Consider the following 20,450-nt stretch of genomic DNA (forward strand, 5'->3'; position numbering starts at 1 on the left):
GACTGGTGGTAATTGTTTAATTTCATTATGAAAAACCTTATGAAACATTATAAAAACATTATGAAGCACCCGGGCAGATGGTGTGTGCACATGGTGGCTAGTGGATATGATGCAGATCACGGCCTCTGAGATTTTCGTAGCACCATGGGTGCTGACCAATTTCAGAAGTCATGCCGAAAAGCTGCACTGGTTCTCGACATTCTGAGTTCTATGTCATTTTTTGTGATTGGTAATGGCAGTGCCTGTTTCAGTTTGTTTATGTGTTGGTTTTTAGCTTTTCATGGCACTGCAAAATTTTTCATTGAGGCTGGCCTCTATATACATTGTCTGAAGCTAAGCCCTTTATGCGTTGTAAAATTTCATTGCAGTTGGCCTTTAAAGACATAATAAGTATGCAACCAAAGTATTAAGGAAGTTGGATTGATGCAACACTTCGATTTGAATGTCTTATGCCAGTCCTTTCACTAGACAGTGCGGCTAAAGGTCTGTCAGCAGCCTGCACCAAAGGAACTAACAGGTTTGATAGCTTGACTACATTTCAGTCATTTCTAATTGTCGTCGCTTCCTCCTCATCAGCCCAGGCACCTACACAAGCTTTTCTGCAATATTTGAAGGCTACAGACTTGAGTGTCTGGCTGCAGACACCCTGCACCTTGTCTAGTACATGTGATTTGTCTGAATTCGTGTATTTTCCCACTCTTTTTCATTCTACCCATCACATGCAGGGTAACAAACTGGACAAAGTCTAGTTAACTTCTCTGCCTTTCCTTTCTCCCCCCTTCTCTCTTGTCACGCCACTTTGTGACAAGAGAGAATGGAAGTTTTTCCAGTTTCATCACTACTTAATTTTGGGTGTTCAGATGGCGACCGTTAGAGGGAAAGCTCGACTATTTTTTTATTTCAAAAGCATTTATACAACATAGCAAAATCCCTCCACACATCGGAACCAAGTTTATTTTTTCAGTGTGTGCTGTTGTTTCAGTATGGCAAAAATCTTGGCTCAGACAAAGTGGAAAATGTGGCTCACACAGTTCCACAATGTTTTGATATTGAGAGAGTTAAAAAAAATATTTTCTATGCTTTCGCATTTTTTACACTTAGTTCAAACAACTTTGTTAATGAAAATTAAATCAACTCAATAGTCTGCACAAGCCACAACGCAAGCAAACTTGGCTTTTGAACAAGAGGCTAAAATATAGACTTTTCTTTTGCAATTTCTTAATGTGTTCAATAATGTGGAAAGTTGGGCTAGTTGGTGATTAATCATCATATCTTGCTGGTGAAGCAGCACACTGACACGGACATGGCAAAGACACTCAAGAAAACACGACATTCGCTGCACTCGCAACTATTTTATTTTAGAACACATACATGTACTTCATATTTACATACCTAAGTATATTTATTGCCTAGGTATATAAATATGAAGTATGTGTTCTGAAATAAAGTAGCTGCGAGTGCAGTGAGTGTCATGTTTTCTTGTGTGTCTTCACAGTGTCCGTGCGCTGCTTTACCAGCAAGGTATGATTCTTGATGTGTCTTGTTGCTGAGAGTTTCTTTTAAGATTTTTCTGTACATACTCTGCTACATGCTAAATGCATAGCCAAGTGTATTAGTCTGTCTTACTGGTATTTTTAATAATAGCAGCAAATTTCAAAAATTGCAAAACGTCAACATTTTTGCTGTTATCATGTGAGAATTTTAAGTAAACAACAATCGTCTCCAATTTCAACCAGATTTCCCCAGGATTATTTACTGTCATCGGTTAGGACATATTGCATTATTTTGTTCTGAGTACAAAAGAAAGCAATGAATAGTGGTGTGGTGTTCAGTGCCCCACAGCCTGACTTCTAGAATGTTGTACCGTGCAAGCGTCAAGTTTAATCGTGGCTTCTTTTTGTACCTTGATCTAATGGCAACTTCAAGTGCTACAGAGGGAACACAGGTGCTTTTTATAAGAAATACAATGGTGTGACTAGCTCTAATTACATTGATTCAATGCATATGCTGTTCTCCTGCTGAACACAATGTTCCTCTTGCCTCCACGGTGGCTGCGTTCCAATCAGAAACAAAAGCAAAGACACCCCGGTTCTTAGATTTCGGTGAATGTAAAATAGTACATGTGACATAATATAATCCACAGCCTTCTACTGCAGTGTTCCTAATAGCCCCATTGTTGTTTAGAGGCAATAAAAACATTCTATCAATCAAAGAAATCAACCGTAAATACTAAAGCAATCAATCGATTCTTCTTTGAAAATTGTTTATTGTACTTTCATTGTGTATTCCTTAGCATGTTAAAAATAAAATTAAGCTTTACAACATGAAAAAAAGCTATAGGCGACGGGAGTTGCAGAGGTCTTCAATATGCAACAAATGTTGCACCTCGTGTACAGTGTCGTGGTATGCCAGCATCGTGTTTTGTGAGTGCTGCTAATTGATGCACGCACTAAGAAGCAACTTGAAGTTTTGCAACATACAAAGAAATACGTTCAAAAATTTTTAAAGGTAAAAATGTGGCTAATAGTCTCGAAACCTTAGCTCAAACGTTTAACGACACCAGCTGGCTTGAGATTCATGGCAATCTATGTTGGTCATCACCTGACCTGTTTTGACACTAAATAAAAAACAGATGTCACGAAGTATATTTACCACTTGATCCTGTGGCATTTCTCTAAGTAGAACATAAAAAACACATTGCAAGTCTAAGACCAAGAGAGTCAACAGTTAGCTAGGCTCTTACTGATATGTGTCCCAGGACTCAGCATGTGCGCTATATTAAATGCCAAAAGACATAATTGAAGTGACCCTCCCGATTTAAAGCAAACTAATATTCTTAAAGGGTCCCTTAAACAGTTTGCACAAATTTTGTAGACGCTTAGGGTACGACTACAGTAAAACATTACTACCACAATTTAAATGAAGCGTCTCATATTAAGAGAGCTACAGATGATTGCTAGTTACCCTCCTCCTTAGCCATGCTTTTTTTCCCTTAACTCATTCACTATGTGATCGGGACTAAGCTCCGCCTTTACTGGCTCTGCATCATGATGTGATACTACGTCCTCAACTTTCGGTGGTCTTGGAGCCAATGTCTGAAGCCTCTCCAACCTCTCCGCTAGCTGCCTGGCTGTCGATACCCCATAAGAGCTATCCAAGCAGCGTGCATTGCAAGTGTTCTGTTGCAGCACTGAGTGTGTCCGGTATTCTTGGCTTGGAGTTGCCTTCACGAATGCCTACTCAGCACTAATTGGAATGGCTAATACTCCTGCATGTGACGTTTGCGGATGCGAGGAGAACATTGACCACTTATTGTGCCATTGTCCACAATTTCAAGCACAAAGACAGTCTTTGTCTAACACATTAAGGAAACTAGACGATCGTCCTCTGAGTGAACAGACCATATTAGAGCACCGTCCCGACCGATCATCGGCTCAGAAGGCAGTGAAGGCACTTTTGTGTTTTCTCAGAACTTCTGGTTTGCTCGAGCGACTCTAACTGAAGTGCTGTCCGTACGCGTATCTACACCTTCTCTCTCCCTTCTTTCTCTTCCCCTTCTCCCATCCCCCAGTGTAGGGTAGCCAACCAGTCTATTGACTGGTTAACATCCCTGCCTTTCCTGAATTCTCCTCTCTCTCTCTCTCTCTGGTAACTGCAGGCGAGCTGGGCGTTTTGACGGATGGGCTGAGGCATAAATTAAAGCCCCTCCATACTAATACCGCTGTGATGGAGGGGCTTAACATAAACATGAGCGGCGTGCACGGTGCAGCCACTTGGTGGCACATAGCTTGACCAGCCAAACACAGAGCTACTATTGCTGCAACCAAGTGTAAAAAATTTTAAGCATTCAAAAAGACAATGTGTTCTGTTCACAATCACGCTGCTGCCGAAAATTTACAATAGCAGCAAAGTAGAATACACTAGGTTACTGCTATATTAGCTCTGTGTTTGTCTGATTGAGCTGTATGCCGCCAGGTGGCTCCACTGTGCAGGCCATTCAAGTTTGCGCTTCCGCTTGCGTTTACCCAAATAACAGACATGCTAAAACTTTCTAGTGTCATAGTAATCCTACGGCGTGAAGTGACGACCACAAATGCACAGATGGTGGCACCGATCGGATGCCGACCGCCCGATGCGCTGCAACCACACCGCTCGCATGTTGCCTTGCAGAGGGACACAATGTCACAGCTTGACATGTTGCCGATTGCTAGATTTGCAGCCCACAACTTATGAAGGGTGCTCGCAAAAAAGAAAGCTCGATACCAGCACTGACCGTGCAGCTCGCATCAATGCGGAGAACGTTGTAACACAGGTAGACGACACTTGCTGTGTGTCAGAAGTGCTTGAGTGTAGTGATAAATTGTCATGGTATATTCTGTTCCTGTTATTTTTGTATAGAAACAAATTAACTAACATTCCAACACTTATGTACATTTGTTTGCCATAAGTTTGGAACAGTTACTAATGGGGGGGGGGGGGGGGGGTTGCGACCTGGATAGCCGATCCGATAGCTTGCCCAACTGACTTCAATTGGGACAACTATGTCAATTGGGAGGGTGTGGCTGAAAACACAGGAAAGCTACGCCACTGCAATCGGTAGCCTTATGTGGAGTGCTTAAATGCCTCACTTAGTGATCAGAAGGACCTACTGTAACAACCCAGTACGTTTGTACAAAAGTGTCAAAATTGTTTCAGCGTTCCTTTAAAGGGCCCCTCTCCAGGCCCCATAGCAAATTTTGGTTATACGCTTGAAATGGTTACATGTCCTCTAGGGAGCGTCCTGCTGCAAGAATTTTCCAAGTCTGTTCATTAATAGCCGAGATAGAAATATTTCAGTGCCGTGAACCCATGATTTCAGGAGGCAAGCTCCACTGCCAATCGAGACACTCTCTCCACTCGCCACATCTGCCCTCCGCAAGCGAAATTCCTTCCCTACATTCTCCCATACTGTACCTCGAGGATCGCGTGACGCATAATTCACGGGCCCTTAATTTATTTTTTCTCCTCGCATTTTTTCGGAGTGCGTGCTTCCGCTCACAGCGTCACACACGAGCTGTTGTGATTGTCTCGTTTCATACAATGCACGATTCTGTGCACTGTCCACAAGGGTACCTGACTAGTGGTATAAGTCAGTGCTACACAAATACTGAGGCAGACACAAGCAGATCACAGAGCATGATCTCGCACTGAACACGGTAGAAAATGACAGTTTTGGTATCTGCACATGTGACTGCAAGACGTGGGAACAAGCAGACGAAACAGAAGTACATCTCTCTTGCTGCGGTGTGAAGTAAAACAAAAATATGCAGACATTAGGTTTGTTTGTTTTATTTCTCTAAGCTTTAACTCGTCTATTCAAGCAACATATTACATAAATAACAGATGTTGCCCTGAACAATTCTCAGTCACGTGTCACCACAAGCGCGTCACAATACATAGGCGCACTAGCACGTGTACGTCGTTCTCCGGCTTGGAGCGCGGTGGTTGCGGGGAGAAGGGAAAATGGCATTTGGTTTGAAATTTCAGATCTTTCAGCGGCATGTAGCGATGTAATACTTTGCAGACATATCGTTATCGTGCAATGTATGCTCTGCGCTTGTCAGCTCAAAATGGCCAGACCTGGTGAAGGGGCCCTTTAAAGGCTGTAGTGGCCACGCACAAAAACGCAATACATGTTCACAGCCTCATGCCCCAGGTTTTCTGTGTACATAGATACAGTGAATTCATTTGATGCGACTTTTTGCCACAGGGGAAATGGCTGAATGTCTGGCACCTTCTTAATATTGCATCCTTGTTTTTTCATTTCTCTAATGGAAACATTCTGGGGTTTTACATGCCAAAACTATGATCTGATTATGAGGCACACCATGGTGCGCGATTCTGGATTAATTTTGACTACCTGGTATTCTTTAACAGGCACCTATATCTAAGTACTCAACAAGTATTTTTGCATGTAGCCCCTCACCAAAATGCAGACACCGCAGACAGAATCAAAAAGACTACCTTAAGCTCAGCAGCTCAACGCCATAGGCACTAAGCTATTGCAGCGGGTTCTCTGTTTCTCTATGCAATGCAGCTTTATAAGAGGCTCTGCACAAGAAAAGCAAACTTTCCATCTGCCAGAACTGCTTCTACAAATGCACCAGCACTTGGAATCATGACCAAATCACTATTCATGCTCAATGGTTTGTTGTTTTAGGGAGCCGTAAATGTTGGCATGCCGTGCAGAGAAAATGTGCATTTTTTTACATTGCTGTGCTGAAACATTCATGTAAAGCCGAAATTTTGGGGGTGACCAGATTGAAACAAGAGAACTCTAAACAAGAGAACTTGGAATATATGACGAGCTTCATGTCATTCTGCCTTCTTTCTTTCCAAACAATGCAACTTCAAAGCCCGAGTGACTTTCAAGCTAGCAGCACAGTGCTCGTGTATTTTGGCAGTTTGATGTCTTGGTGCTGGTTTGACCTAGCAACCCTGTCTCTATGCTGAAAAGCACCAGCCAACTCCTCTTTGGACATGACCACCTTCTTGAGAGGGTGATGCATTCATGACCAGCGCAAATCAGCAAGTGAAGAGGATGAAGCTGCACTGTCACATGGCACTGACGTAATCGCCTGTGCCATCCTTCTCCTCACCCCTTGACTTATTTTCTTCCTCTTCACTTTCTCACTAAACTCAGTCTCTACCAGCTGTTCTGGATAGCCCAAAATGCCAAACAACCTTAAATGATTCGTATAATTTTGCCACAAAGAAAAAAAGATGGAATGCTTTGGCATCACCAAAGCAAAAGTTCTTACAGAATTAAAAAAAAAAAAAAAATCTTCCTCCATTCTACCCTGTGAAAGTGGATGTACAGTGAAGCTGTTGCTGACATTAGACAAGTGCAACCGACATTAGACATGTATTACAAGCAATGTTACACAACCACAAACTGCTAATATAATACTCTTATTTCATTATGGCATTAATGATGGCCTTGTGGTTAATACACAGTAATCGGTTCAGTGACCACCTTGGACACATTTCAGCCAAGACCGAATCCAGTCACTGCATTGTTGGTAAAGTGCAGTACATGCTGAGCAACAGGTGCAATGGGTGGAGTGCCCACACATCAAGGACAGATACATTGTGTGCGCACATACGTCACGTGTGTGTGCACGTTTGTAGAAGTGCAGCACACATTATCATTCTTGTAGGCCTTCTGCCAAACACAAGTGCCTTATTGAACTAATTTTATTTTTCGGAATAAATTGCGTGAGAACATTCATAAAGTATGACTTACAAGCTGCAGGCACGATAGTTTTGGATTGTAATTCAAATATACAAGAAAACATAATTCTTTTACGCAGAAACTCAACGACAAAGCCCGTTTCCAGCTGCCGTTTGAGGTCTGTCTGAGTAGCCGTGGCCTCTAGGTGGCAGTACTGCTTCTTTATGAGCATGAGCCGACAAAGAATCCCACCCAAAACCCAAGAAAAATCCCGATGAACTAGAGGCTAACAGCTTTGCTGTAAAAAAGCATTTCAGTTAGCAGTCAAGAAACTTCAGAGCTTACAGTTCTTCATTTCTATTTATTTTTTGCACTTTTGAGAATAGATGCGCCCCAACAGCAGGCAAAATAAAACCTTCAATTTTTCTGCCCAAGGCCGTATTGTGGAACTTCAGGCGAGGGTATTGCAGGTACAACGGTGACCATTTTGAAAGATCTCTAACTTACTTTCACGTAAATCAGGCACATTGCTGACATAGAATACAGTTGAAACTCGATTTAGCTAAGTAATGATCTCGCTCAGATTATTTCGTTAAATCGGGAAGTTCGTAAAATTGAGAAAGGGATTTTTCGGTCCTTCAAAATCTTAAATTGTAATGTAGCGATGCACAAAAGCTACCACAGCATTCATTGCATTTGCCACTAACTGTCATTTCTTGCGACCACTTGTGACAGCGTGAATTATGTCCGCCTTTTCTTCGAGGTTGAGCACTTTTCTTTTTGGGAGGATCCATGTGCGGGCAATGCAGGCTAGGTGGTCACATGAAGTTGTGACAAACTGCCAATATGCAAAGACGTGGAGAACGAATGCAGTGATTGTGCGAGCAGGCCGAGCAAGGAGAAGGAGGAAACAACTTTCTTTAAGGCAGAAAGTTGCGAGGAGTCAGTTGCACGCGGAAACTACACAGCATGCCGCAGTGAGTGAAGTGGGCTTTCCCGCAACGCGGTCAAGGCGCTACAAGCTTGCAGATAGGTGTGCTTCACAGCAAAGCAAGCACGGCGCGCTCCCGCGCTTTAGCAGACGACACGAAGTCCCGCCTCCAAGCCCCTGTGCGCCTGCGCCGCTTAGTTTCGATGCGCGACCGCGCCGTGTGCGCTGGCCGCGGAGCGCGACTACGCTGCGCCGTGTTCGTACTAAGAGTGGACGACCCTGTACGTTGTCGTGCGGAAGGCGACAGAGAATCGTAGGATCTTGCAATGCTATCGCATTTAGTGACACCTGGGTGAAGCCATGAGGACCTGCGAGTATCTTTTTTTCTTTTCGTTCTCACCTTGTAAGCAGACGTTGACTACTTTTTTTTCTTTCAGATTTTTGTGCGACAGTGTCTCCTGGCTTTCCTTGGCCGTCGACAAAAGGGCGGCTATTTTTCGCGGAAAGGAAGCGGCATTGTCCGTTTCTCCCCGTCGAGGGAGTCCGTGCTGCCGAACCTGAACAATTAGTTTCGATGCGGGGGCGAAGGACACCTTCGCTCTTTCCAACGCGAGATGTGCTCGCTTCTCGTGACGCTTTGTGGACGGCGGTCAACGCTTGCGCCAAGGTTCGGGAGCTCGTGCGTTGGCCGATATTTTGTATGAGAGTGCGTTGGTGTGTGCGTTTCGGCCACGAGACAGCTGCGCCGACTGCCTGCTGCTCTGCGTTCATCCAGCGCCGTGGACGAAGTGTTCGGCGGGTCATTGCATGGTCACGCACTGACGTCGGGCAGCATGGCCTGGTGCTTTCCCGCGCGGATTCTGCGCGATGAACGTCACAGCCCTTCACGAGTCTCTCCATACCTCGGACGTTATTCTCCCGCGAGCAGCAACAGATCCCTTGTTTTTAGTTTTCTTTTTTATCGCAGTTCGCGTTACCTTGTTGTAAACAGTGTTCCGAGTGGAGAGTAGAACGTTGCCCAGTGGCGTAGGCATAAATGTTTTTCGGAATGCGAGGGCAGGGGCACGTGCCCGGTGCCTCGCCCCCCCCCCCCCACCCTCTTCCTGCTACGTCACTGGCACGCCATGCGCCGTAGCCTTCGCGCGGCTTTCGCGTGGCACCTGTTGCTCCTCCTTCCCTTTCTTCCCGCGGCAGGACAGGGTGACGGCCGGGCTGTCACTCAGTTGTCGCTCCATCCCGGAAGGACGGAGTCCTCGCCCCTTTTGGTAGCGCGATGCACGTTCCGTGTACGGTGCCTTCCCGTTCACCGACGGCGAGGCCTCCCTTGCGTTGCCCTTTCCCGTGATATGCTCAGCCGGAAAGCGGGGTAGAGCTCGTGCATACCTTCGGGGCTTATCTTGTCCCACAACGATAATCATCATGTAGCTTGCCCGCATTTCCTTTCTTTAACGCTGCGAGACCAGTACTTGCAGGTCACGATCGAACGGCAAGCGTGTTATCTTCTTGACAGGAAAGTATCGAGCGCAGATTTTTTCAGCAAGGAAAGGCAAGCAAGGCAGATGACGATTAACATTGTGGAACAAGATAAGCCTCAAAAGGTGCAAACTTGTTTGAGTAGTCTTATTGACACAGCACAGTGATAAATTAACTACAATAATTTATCTGTTATCTTTTGGGAAGAAATCTTCTCTTGCGATATTTTGTGATCTCTCAAACAGGGAATAAAGTAACTGATACAGGTGCAAGTTCAAATACATATCTGTGTAAACAATGCTATTTTATACATTGTGGCAGCCTTAGAGCCGCACAGCAGCAGCCAGACACCCTTTCCCCTTTTTGACGGAAAAGGAAAGGGAAGTGGTGCAAGGGTGCGCAACGAGCCGTAGAGGCTAGATGAACACAAAAATAAAGCCAGTTTTTGCTTGTTCTTCACGGACGCATTACTCGCTTGTTTGTGCTGATTTCCAGCCGCGCTAGTGTCCCGCACAACAACATCACTGTAGTATGCTCTAACACAACACAAAGTTAATAATATCAACACAAAAATAGTAGCTCACAAAACAGCTGTAGCTTAGTTTTCACATGTTACTGATTAAGAGCCTGGAAACTACTCGACACTGCAATTGTTTTACTTTCTTAAAGTCATAGTTCTTGGCAGATCGAACCACCTCCAAGATGGCTTGGTCTGATTCACACGAACCAGTAGAACTCCTGGTAGGTTCACTTGTAGTTTGCCTTTACCAATATTTCAGCCTTGATCAGGTCCACGCTGCATCGCCTTCGTTCACTGCTTCAAACTCTTGTCAGGAGTGAAAAAAGTCGCTCGAAAGCATTAGTCACTGGAATGCTCAGCACAGCTGACAGCACTACAGTCAGATTTGGAAAAGCAGCACTTTTGAGCTGTTGTGTTTGAGTTTTACTCAGTTGTACTCAGCACATTACAAGATGAACATTATCAATAGCCCAATTTCTTGATTTACTCAGCAGCAATGTTCCTTGTGCTCCCTACTCTGTGTTGGTGCAGTGAGTCTGGCAGCAACAACATCCCGCTGATGCGCATCGTCCAGAGTGTGCGGCACACAAAACGCAAAGGGGGTGCTAAGCTTTTCAAGGAGGGCTGGCTGGTGCACTGCACGGATCGGGACCCCGTGCGACGGCGCCACTACTGGCGCCTGGACAGCAAGGCCCTGACCCTGTTCCACTCGGACACAGGCTCCAAGTACTACCGTGAGATCCCCTTATCCGAGGTTCTGTCGGTGGACCCTCCAAGAAGGCCCGACATTGGCTTTGAGCTGCGCACGGCTGCTGGTGCCACCTACCTGGTGGGCGATGACCGCGACCAGGCACGCCCCTGGGAGTTGGCCCTGCGGCAGGCACTCATGCCGGTGTCTCGACAGGAGGATGAGGGAAATGGACAGCACAACACGGTCAGTTGTCTCAAGGGTGCCTCGCAGCATTTCTGCCAGTCCCCACCACTTCCTTTGACACCCACCTACTTTCCTGTTTATGAACTAAGATTGAAAGAGTAATGGCACATGTATTGGTATTGTCAAATGTGAAGATCGGGAAACATGACATGTATTAACTTCATGCTAAAGTGGGTCTTAAAATGCCGAACGTGGGCATCATGAACATTATTGTGACATGACACAAAGCAAAATTTGCTGATATTGTGTAGCAGTAAGGCTAGGTACGATGATGTTGCCCATAAAAAAAATAAGAGTTCTGCATGCATTTCTTCTGTCTGCACTCGCATATGGCCCTTGCAGCAATCACAGGAATGGCGCAAGCAAACGCTTAATAGTAGTAGTAATGCTTGTTTTTATTATGACGCCATGATACAGCTGTCTCGTGGGTGCCGAAACTGAAACTTTTTCACAGAAACAAGTATGTGTAGTTCATTATTTAGGGCACTCTGACATTTTTCTATATTTCTGTTAGGGTTTAGTCTGCTTGGAATTCAATTTCAAGCAAGAAAGTTATGTCAAAAATGTGATGTCCATGCTCTTCTGAGTTTAAAGAGCTGCCAGTTTGATGCACATGACAAAAATGCAAGCAAAAACATGGGTAGTGGTCAACACCCTCAGCAATCACAAATTTGTGGTTGTATAAGAAAATTGGCAGGTAAATTGTGGCCAATAGATACTTGTAGGTGAGAAACATATTTGTAATACAATGGCAACCATTAGGCCAAGAATCATGTTGCAAGTCCTGAAAATTGTTTATTGCATCCCATCTAAGCCTGCAATTAAGTGGTTAAACATCTCTGCCATTTGTGATTGTCTGGTTTGTTGCTAATTTCTCAGGGAGCACTTGTTTTTCGCCTGGTAGGAATAGACTAGAGACCTGTTATGCTTCAAGCAGTGTATGATTCAGTGTTTCATGCCCCTCATTTCACCAATCTCGCTCAACTTCTGAAGTATTTAATCTTGTCTTATCCAGCATTTTGTAGGACTCTAGTCAGATGGGCACAGTGCATGCCGGCATTAATGGCTGCATGTTTTTATTGTGCATGGCATAGATACCTATAGCAAATCAGTTCTGTAGAACTCCACAAGGTGGAAGGAGGTTTATCGAAGGGAAATATAGTCATCCACCTTACTGTAATGCAAAGCTACAAAGGTTCCCCAGACTAGGGGGATTTTTGCAATTGCAAAGTTCACTTTCTGAGGAACTCATATGTATTTCCTTTGTAGCTTTATGCTGCAGTCAGATGGATGACAATTTTTTATTTTCATAGACATAAATAGCTATGTATATCGAAAGGCCATTAAAACTGAGGATGCAGAAAGATAAAAGAAAATGTGTCTTTAGTGTCTTGCTTGGTTCTTATTCTATGACTACAGGACATCAGCCTACGGTACCAGATATTCCCAGATGAAGTTCTGGGATCAGGCCAGTTTGGCATCGTCTACGGAGGTAGGTGGTACTCTTGAATAAACTGGCTGTTCAATCCATATGAATTGTGGTGCCATGTGATGCGTGCTTTTAAAGTACAAGCTTGCAAGAGTTTGAGTTTCAGGTTAATCAAACAACTGCGTTTGGCTTTTAAGTTCTTGGCATTCAGATTGCAAATAAACTTAACCATCAGATACTTAGACCCATAAGTATGGCCTCGAAGCTCCACATATGACAACATTGTGGATTTTGCACTACTGTGCTGATGTTTAGCTTAATTCAGGGATGACTCTAAGGGGACTTGCTGCTGAATGGGCGGCCTTTTTGTCTCATGTAAATACCTGCAAGTCTTCACCTGTGCGCCTGCCTTCTTTAACTCAATAAAGTGACAAATAAAAAATGTAATGTCTGAGTTAAAATAAGAACACTGAGAGACAGGGACACACGCAGCCCTGTCATATTTAACATAAGAGCTCTCTGCACATATGTCACTATTGGCCGCAGTGTCTGTATTCCAAAATTGGCTGATGGCTAAAACACTAATGAACTGTGCACTGCTTTAGGTGCACATTGAAAAACCCCATGTGGTCAAAATTTGTCCTGAGCCCTCCATTGCAGTGTGTTCAGCTCCGAGCCCCGGTGCTGCTTTAAGACAGTAAGCCCACTAAATGAGTAAGAAAATTAATTAATTAATTAATCAACTAATCTGGTGCAGGTGTCCATAGGACGAGTGCCCGTGCAGTGGCCATCAAGGTGATCGACAAGTTGCGCTTCCCAACAAAGCAGGAGGCACAGCTGAAGAATGAGGTGGCCATCCTGCAGAACATCCACCACCCAGGTGTCGTTGACCTGGAGAAGATGTTTGAGACGGCCGAGCGCATATTTGTCGTCATGGAGAAGCTCAAGGGTGACATGCTTGAGATGATCCTCTCCTCGGAGAAGGGGCGGCTCTCTGAGCGCACCACTCGTTTTCTCATCTACCAGGTGGGCTCTTCATCACTTCCATCACTCCCTTCTTGCGACCATTGCCAGTCACATGTGCCGATTTCTTTGTATCAAATAGGAAGTGTAGTTTGATTAAAGGTATGGTAATGTGCTGTGTGCATGGTTGCAGTTGGAACAGTGATGGTGTGCATACAGTGAACTGGTGCTAACCACACAGAACTGTGACTGTTTCCATGTGTTGCCATGTGTTAGTTTGCTCTAACTTCCTTTCTTTCATCAATCACCAACTTACTGAAGTAGCATGTTCCGGCTATCACTAGGCTAACTTTTCCAGATTCCATTAAAGTTTTCTCTCTGTGTGTTGTCAAGAATTGCAAACACTGGCCGGCTGGGTGCGTTCACCATTTGTCCTAATTGCTGGGCATGTTGAGGGTAGTGCATGTACTCGCGTTATGGGGGAGCAACAGTGTCATCTTGGGCAGAGCACAGAGCTCCGTGCTGTTTACAGAAACATATTGGAACATGACCTGTCATACTGTCAGAACCATCCAGTGATAACTGCTTAAGTTCGCTCTCATGTGTAGAGTTAGTGAGCAAGCAGTGGCGCTGAACATACTCTAAAGTAGAATGGCCAAGCTAGGTGGAGGTACCAGTATGCAAGAAGATGGACTCTTGAAGGTATCAACGCTGGTTGAACAAGGGATGTTGCTGGAGCCAATTTTTTGATTGACAACGCCTGCTTATATGTGCAGATTCTTTTCCATTCTTGTCGCCCTCTGCTTCTTAAGACTGGCAGCGCTAAACAAGCAAACTCGCCATCAAAACTAAATGCATTCCTTTTTGAAGATTTCCCCTCACCCTACTCTATGCACCCACTTATTCTCCTCCTTCATTGGGGGTGAGAGAGAGGGACCTATGTAAAAGCTGCCAAGGAAAAGGGTTGTTGCCCTGATGAAGACAAGTCCTTTTGCCAAATCATTAGCTCCAGACGCATCGGTTGTTCAACCACCACTGGTCGAACAGGATGGACGTTTCATTCATATTGTAATTATCTGCCCTCTTGTCTAAGTTAGTGAATGCCACCACTTGTTTTATTGTATTAATGCCTTGCTTTTGCTTTGATGGGCAGATCCTGATTGCTCTGAAGCATCTGCACTCTAAGAACATTGTGCACTGCGACCTCAAGCCTGAGAATGTGCTGCTGTCCTCAGACTCGGAATTACCTCAGGCAAGTCACCTTTCTCTCCTTGCCAGGTAGCACTTCTCTGTCTCTAGTTAGAAAATCTGCACACAGTGGTCTCTGCCATGAATTCTCTCCCACTTTACTTGAATGCAACTGAATATATGGTCCCTTTCTGGTGTGAAAATGCTTATTCCTGACATAGAAAAAAAATTTTTTTGTTGCCTCACAGCTTGAAAACTGTTCCTTCAGTGTCTGCTGTTTTCTTGTCTGATGTCTTGTTGACCAGACACAAGCCCATTACTTGCGCTACTGCACTGCTCATTACCACACTACCACCCACTAAGCCATTGCCCTATAAGCCACTACCCACTAGTCTTGCCTCTATACAATGCTAGGGCTCCATCGATAGTGCCGTAGTGCTGTCACTGCTTTCAGTTTCTTGTGGCATGGTGCAAACAGACGCAAGAACTGGAGAATTTGGCAACAGAGAACTGAAGTGAAGGGACCGCTATGTCTACAACTGGAGCAACAAGTATGGCACAAAAGGAGATTATAGCATTAATCACAAACTTGTGTCATTAGTGTTACATTTGCATAAACATTATATTACATATACATCATGTTGCGCAAACAGTTTCATCATGAGGTTTATATTTACGTAGCATTTGCTTAAACATAAAAAAAAACTGCTTAACACCAATTCCCACATGTGTGGGATCTGCCGAACTTTTTTTTATTGCATCATGCTTGAATGCCAGTCATCTGAGCACTGGAAAAAGAATACCTTAGAATAACAGTACTAAGTTACTGCCAGTTTTCAAATCACACCAGGGCTTTTACATAGAGATTGTCTTATCACTGTTTGCCATGTCTGCCTAGCAGACGTGGCAAACGTGTATGTGATCACATGGCTGTAGCCACAATGGAGCAATGCTCATAGGTGACAATAGCAGTTGCACACTTTGCTACGTTCCAAAAAAAATCAACCCTGAGCTACAAAAACTGGGTGTTATATTCATGCAAGTGTGTTATTCATGCTGTCAGAAATATCTGACTCCCGCTTGCAATGAACGCCATTCAGGAGTCAGTTCAGCTGCGCCACCTTTCAGGATGTGCTTGACTCTCTCGTGACCCATGATGTTCGTCTTCCCTGCACGACATATGTGTCTTCTAACATTCGGCCCGCATGACAGATGCACGATAATAGGAGTCAGTATCAAAGTTATGCATCTGCAGTGATAAATGCCGTGAGTGTACCAGTGCAAACGCAACCTGATAGTGTAGATAGATTCGGCACTAGAGGAACTTGCTTCATTGTCTTCAGCTGGGGGATGGCAGTGATTACATTTGCCCATGCGCTTCACAGAACTGTTCTGCTTGCAATAGGCTTTTCATCTGTTGTTGGAGTGTGGGCTAACACGATTACTCTGGCCCTCTTCCATTTGCAGGACTGCACCTGCAAGTGACTGGGGCTTCAATGTTGGGCATTGTCAAATATTTGCTCGATACCTTTATGTTCCAGCAGGAACTATTCTTTGTATGCATGTCAGCTGCCTAGCACTCTGTGTAATTTATAATTTCTACGTATGTATTGAAAACAAACAATTATTGTCCCCCTGCTTTCCTTGTTGTCACTGTCTGTTGGCTTCATGCAGTTGTGACTTACGAAAAACTGGGCCTCTTGGTTCATTACATAGCAGGGGTCTCATCTCCCACAGCTTTGATGCCTTTAGGTAGCACACAAGGGTTTATGTATTTGGCAGTTGCCTTCTCTTGAGTTCACATATCATGGGGCGCATTTTCGTGACTTACAAAAAACTGGGCCCCTCGGTTCTGCTTCTTCTCATTTGTACAGAAGGAGTAATAATGGCCCTTTTGTGTTCTTGCACCACTGTGTATTGTTTCCTTTATTACCAAGAACATTTGAAACCTCACATGCCTTAAAGCTGCCTGATAAGCAAACACTACTGACAGTTGCTTCTTTTTCCTGCGTGCAGGTCAAGTTGTGCGACTTCGGCTTTGCCCGTATCATTGGCGAGAAGTCATTTCGGCGGTCCGTTGTTGGCACCCCCGCATACCTAGGTACTGGTTTCATGTGATCTTTAGGCTGATAGCTCAGAGCTGTGGAGTATCGGTTAGTGAAGTTGATGTCAAGTGAAAGTCACCATCCTAATTCTGAGAAATGTAGGCTTGAGTTGCAATTCAACAGTTTCAAATTTAGTGCTGACCTTCACACGGAAATGGAAATACAGTTAAATCTCTATATATAATGAACTTCAACATAACAAAATTCTTGTTATAACGAAGTAGTATTTTACTTTGTATAATTTCTTGTCTATAGAGCACTGTGTATTTTGAACCCCATAATAACAAAATTTGCTTATACACAATTTCGATATAAAATGAAATGTTATGCCATTGCAAAGGAATACCAAGGCAAGAAATGGAGACAACCGCTGATACAGATTGTCAAATGGTTGAATTGCATGTGGCTACTTGAAACGTACCTCTCGAATTGTGCGCCGTGTGACACAGCAAAGTGGAGCAGTGTCTGATAACCATGATTACTAGTACTACAGCAGAATCTTATTAATTCGAACACGCTTAATTCGAGCTTCTAGTTTTTTGAACTGATGCTGTGGTCTCATCAAGGTTATGTGTATTCCAATGGCCAAAATGCCCGGTAATTCGAATGCGAAAGCATTTGCAACAGTTAATTCAAACATGCTGCGCTCTGACAATGCTCTCAGCAGCGCAGCACATCATGTGGCGGTACCTCCAACCAGCTTTGCTCTGACCCCGCTATAAAGGAAAAGCTTAGGAGAGACCCCTCAATACCACATGCGAAGAAAAAGAAATTGTGGCGAAAATTTCATCCTCTCAAATGGCAAGGTCACTGTTTCTGCGTCGGACCGTAGTGCCCCAGCCGCACTAGTGGCAAAACATGCACCGTGGGAGGGATCAGTCCTCGGCCAAATTTTCGCAGCTTGCTGCAGCGTCGAGCCAGCCACGAGCGGAGAAGACCAATGAGAGCGGCCCTTACAGTGAGATATACACAGGAAACTGGTGCCATGCAGATGCACCTGACCACTATATTTGTACTCTTGTCTGGTTCAGCCGGACCACTTGTTTTGTACTGTCGTCTGCTTGTGTCAGCTCTCGCTCTTGCTCGTTTTGGTTGGCTTGGTTTGGTCTCATTTGCGCTTGTTGTTTTACAATGACAAGTCTAAACTGAGATGTCCCGATGGAAAGGTTGTTGGAGACAGTGCATCATATCTGGTTCTGTATGATAAAACAGACCCTGAATAGGACACGAAGGCGACACCAAGTACCTCATTCTCCTTCTATATTGAACGCAGTGATGCCAGAACACAAGAGAGATCACCAACATGAGTACAATCAGTGGTAACGACTTTGTCATCTTGATAGGACATGACTCGTGTTAAGAACACAGGACGAAGAACGTAAACACAGCACTGATCTGTTAACAGATGAAGGAAAAAGCATGCGAGCACGCAGAGGGAAGCAGCGGCAGAGGCCTAGTCCTGCCTCAGCAACTCTGCTGCTTCGGCGGCAGTCTTATGATGGATGGATGGACGGATGGATGCTATGAGCATCCCCTTTGGGATGAGGCAATGGGCTGTGCCACCAAGCTCTTGTTATTATATATATTATAGATGGCAGAGGTAATTAGTGCTATCCATCAAGCTGGCGGGAAAGTGAATCCACTTGCGTCCCGCCCTTCCTCACAACTACACTCCCCTTGTCCTCCCTTGTAACTCCCTCATAACTCTCACCTTCAACGGCCTCTGCGCACGCATGCCTCCGTGCCAGCGCCAGCTTAGCCAACTCCCTGAAGTTTCGTTTTCTGCTGTTATAAGGTAGCGAGCGTTTCTTATAGGGTAGCGAGCATGGGCAGTTTCTTAGGCCTTGCTCGCTGCAATGTTTCACGACCTGCACCATTCGTTCATTGTGCTATAGTGCACGAATACTTCAAAAGCAAGTCCCTCTTTTAATTCGAACAAATTTTCGGGCTCCTTCAAGTTCGAATTATCGAGATTTGACTGTATAATACTAAACGCAGGACCCTCTCGCTGTCGTGTTTCACATAAAGTCCAAGTGCGATAAGATTCCATCAGGCCCCGTGTAACGTGCTGTGAGGGAAAGCGTGGGAGGGTAAGCCATGAAAGGTGGTGGCTTGATGCGCTCCACGTTGGAGGAGTGGAGCAGATGAGCGCACATTATCCTCCTCTAACTGCGCATGGTTGTGAGCATGGATGCACAAGCCACGTGCCCTGTTTGTAGGTTATCTGTGGAGAATGCAAAGGCCAGCCAAGCAGATGGCTGGTGGCTGCATGTGTGCTGTCTTCATGCACGCCTAGTGCTGGAGGTTGCGTAATCTCGAGTTTCAGAGACGCGTTGAAGTGGGGCAGCATGAAGTGTTCGCTCCACTCTGCCTACACTCTTCATCATGCCAGCATTGTGGAAGCTACAACATCCATGTGGTCGTCTAATACTTCGCTACCACTGTCAGTGTTTCGTCTTTCACGTGAAAGTTCGACTTCTTTTACCAACTGCAAGTGGTCCAGTGCTCATGATCACAGCATGCTGCATCGAATCACTTTGCAGACAAGGCAGTACTACAGAGTGATCTCGTCACTATCGCCGAAAGTAGTCAACAACTTTGCCGATGTCCTCACCCAGCCTTTGGGTGAAAACCCATATGAGCACCTCTAGGAAAAGATTCTGACGTGTACCGTACCTTTGGAACGCGTGCAACAACTCCTGACGAGCAAAGAACTTGGTGAAAGATGCCCCTCCCAAATGCTGGACCAGATGCGACAGCTTTTGGGTGAAGGTAACATCAACACACAGCATTCTGCTAAGGGAACTTTTCCTGCAGCCCCTTTCCCAACCCGTTTGCCTCGTCCTTGCCGCCACTGATGACGCTAGACCACCTGGCTGAGCTCGCTGATATATGAGGCTGCCACTCCTGCAGTTACTGTCATCGCTACTTCGCCCGAGCCCTCAGCGGTCACCCAGCTCAAAGCACGCATTGACGACCTCACGGCTGTCATTGCTTCACCTCACAAGCCCAGAGGATGCCAGCGCCCTTAAAAGGCCCCTCACCAGGTTGCATAGCAAATTTTAGTTATACACTGGAAGCTGTTACGTGCCCATCTAAGGAGCATTCTGCCACAAGAATTTTAAAGCGAGAGCTTTAGTGGCCGCGAACTTGCAATTTCACCGTGGCGGTGCTCCGAGGAGGCACATGACGTCACTATGCTTGCCTCGCCGCGAATATTTCTCTCTCTCTCGCTCCCTAGTCACTACTGCGCATGCGCCACCAGTAGCACCGAACCACAGGTGTTCTGCCACTGTGCAGCACCACACCTTTCCGCCGCCGCCGTTTGGTATGACGTCACACCACGTTCCTCATCGTTGCACTCGCTTCGCCAGCTGCGTCGCATGCCTGATAACATGTCGGAGGATTGAAAAGGAGAGCTTGCGTGCGCCGCAGCCGCAGTTGAGGCGGCAGTATGGACGGCGACAATTCTGATAAGCAGAAGGAGGCCTGGAATCAACATCGGAACAAGATGAAGAGGAAACGAATCACCTAGGGAACAGACGAACAGTGCGCCGATAGACTGGCTAAATGTCGCAACATAGCTAGACAACCAGACTTACCTCGACTTGCAATCAAGATGAACCAAGGCTAACCATGCTATGCCTTAGCTTTCGCTATGTATATCCTGGCAAAGCCAAGCTAAGCCACTGCC

The 20,450-nt window shown here is 45.2% G+C and overlaps 1 protein-coding gene across 3 annotated transcripts in view; it reads left to right on the top strand.

Annotated features, from left to right (window-relative positions):
• LOC142563127 (serine/threonine-protein kinase D1-like) overlaps nt 1-20,450 on the top strand; it is a 61,965-nt gene that overhangs the window by 23,155 nt on the left and 18,360 nt on the right. For all 3 annotated transcript variants that reach the window (XM_075673669.1, XM_075673670.1, XM_075673668.1), the window contains 5 exons: nt 10,669-11,071; nt 12,491-12,563; nt 13,258-13,526; nt 14,617-14,715; nt 16,668-16,752. In XM_075673669.1, the coding sequence (XP_075529784.1) occupies nt 10,669-11,071; nt 12,491-12,563; nt 13,258-13,526; nt 14,617-14,715; nt 16,668-16,752 (929 nt within the window). The remainder of the gene's footprint in view (nt 1-10,668; nt 11,072-12,490; nt 12,564-13,257; nt 13,527-14,616; nt 14,716-16,667; nt 16,753-20,450) is intronic.

Source organism: Dermacentor variabilis, chromosome 11 (assembly GCF_050947875.1).
Source record: "Dermacentor variabilis isolate Ectoservices chromosome 11, ASM5094787v1, whole genome shotgun sequence".
Taxonomy (NCBI): Eukaryota; Metazoa; Arthropoda; class Arachnida; order Ixodida; family Ixodidae; genus Dermacentor; species Dermacentor variabilis.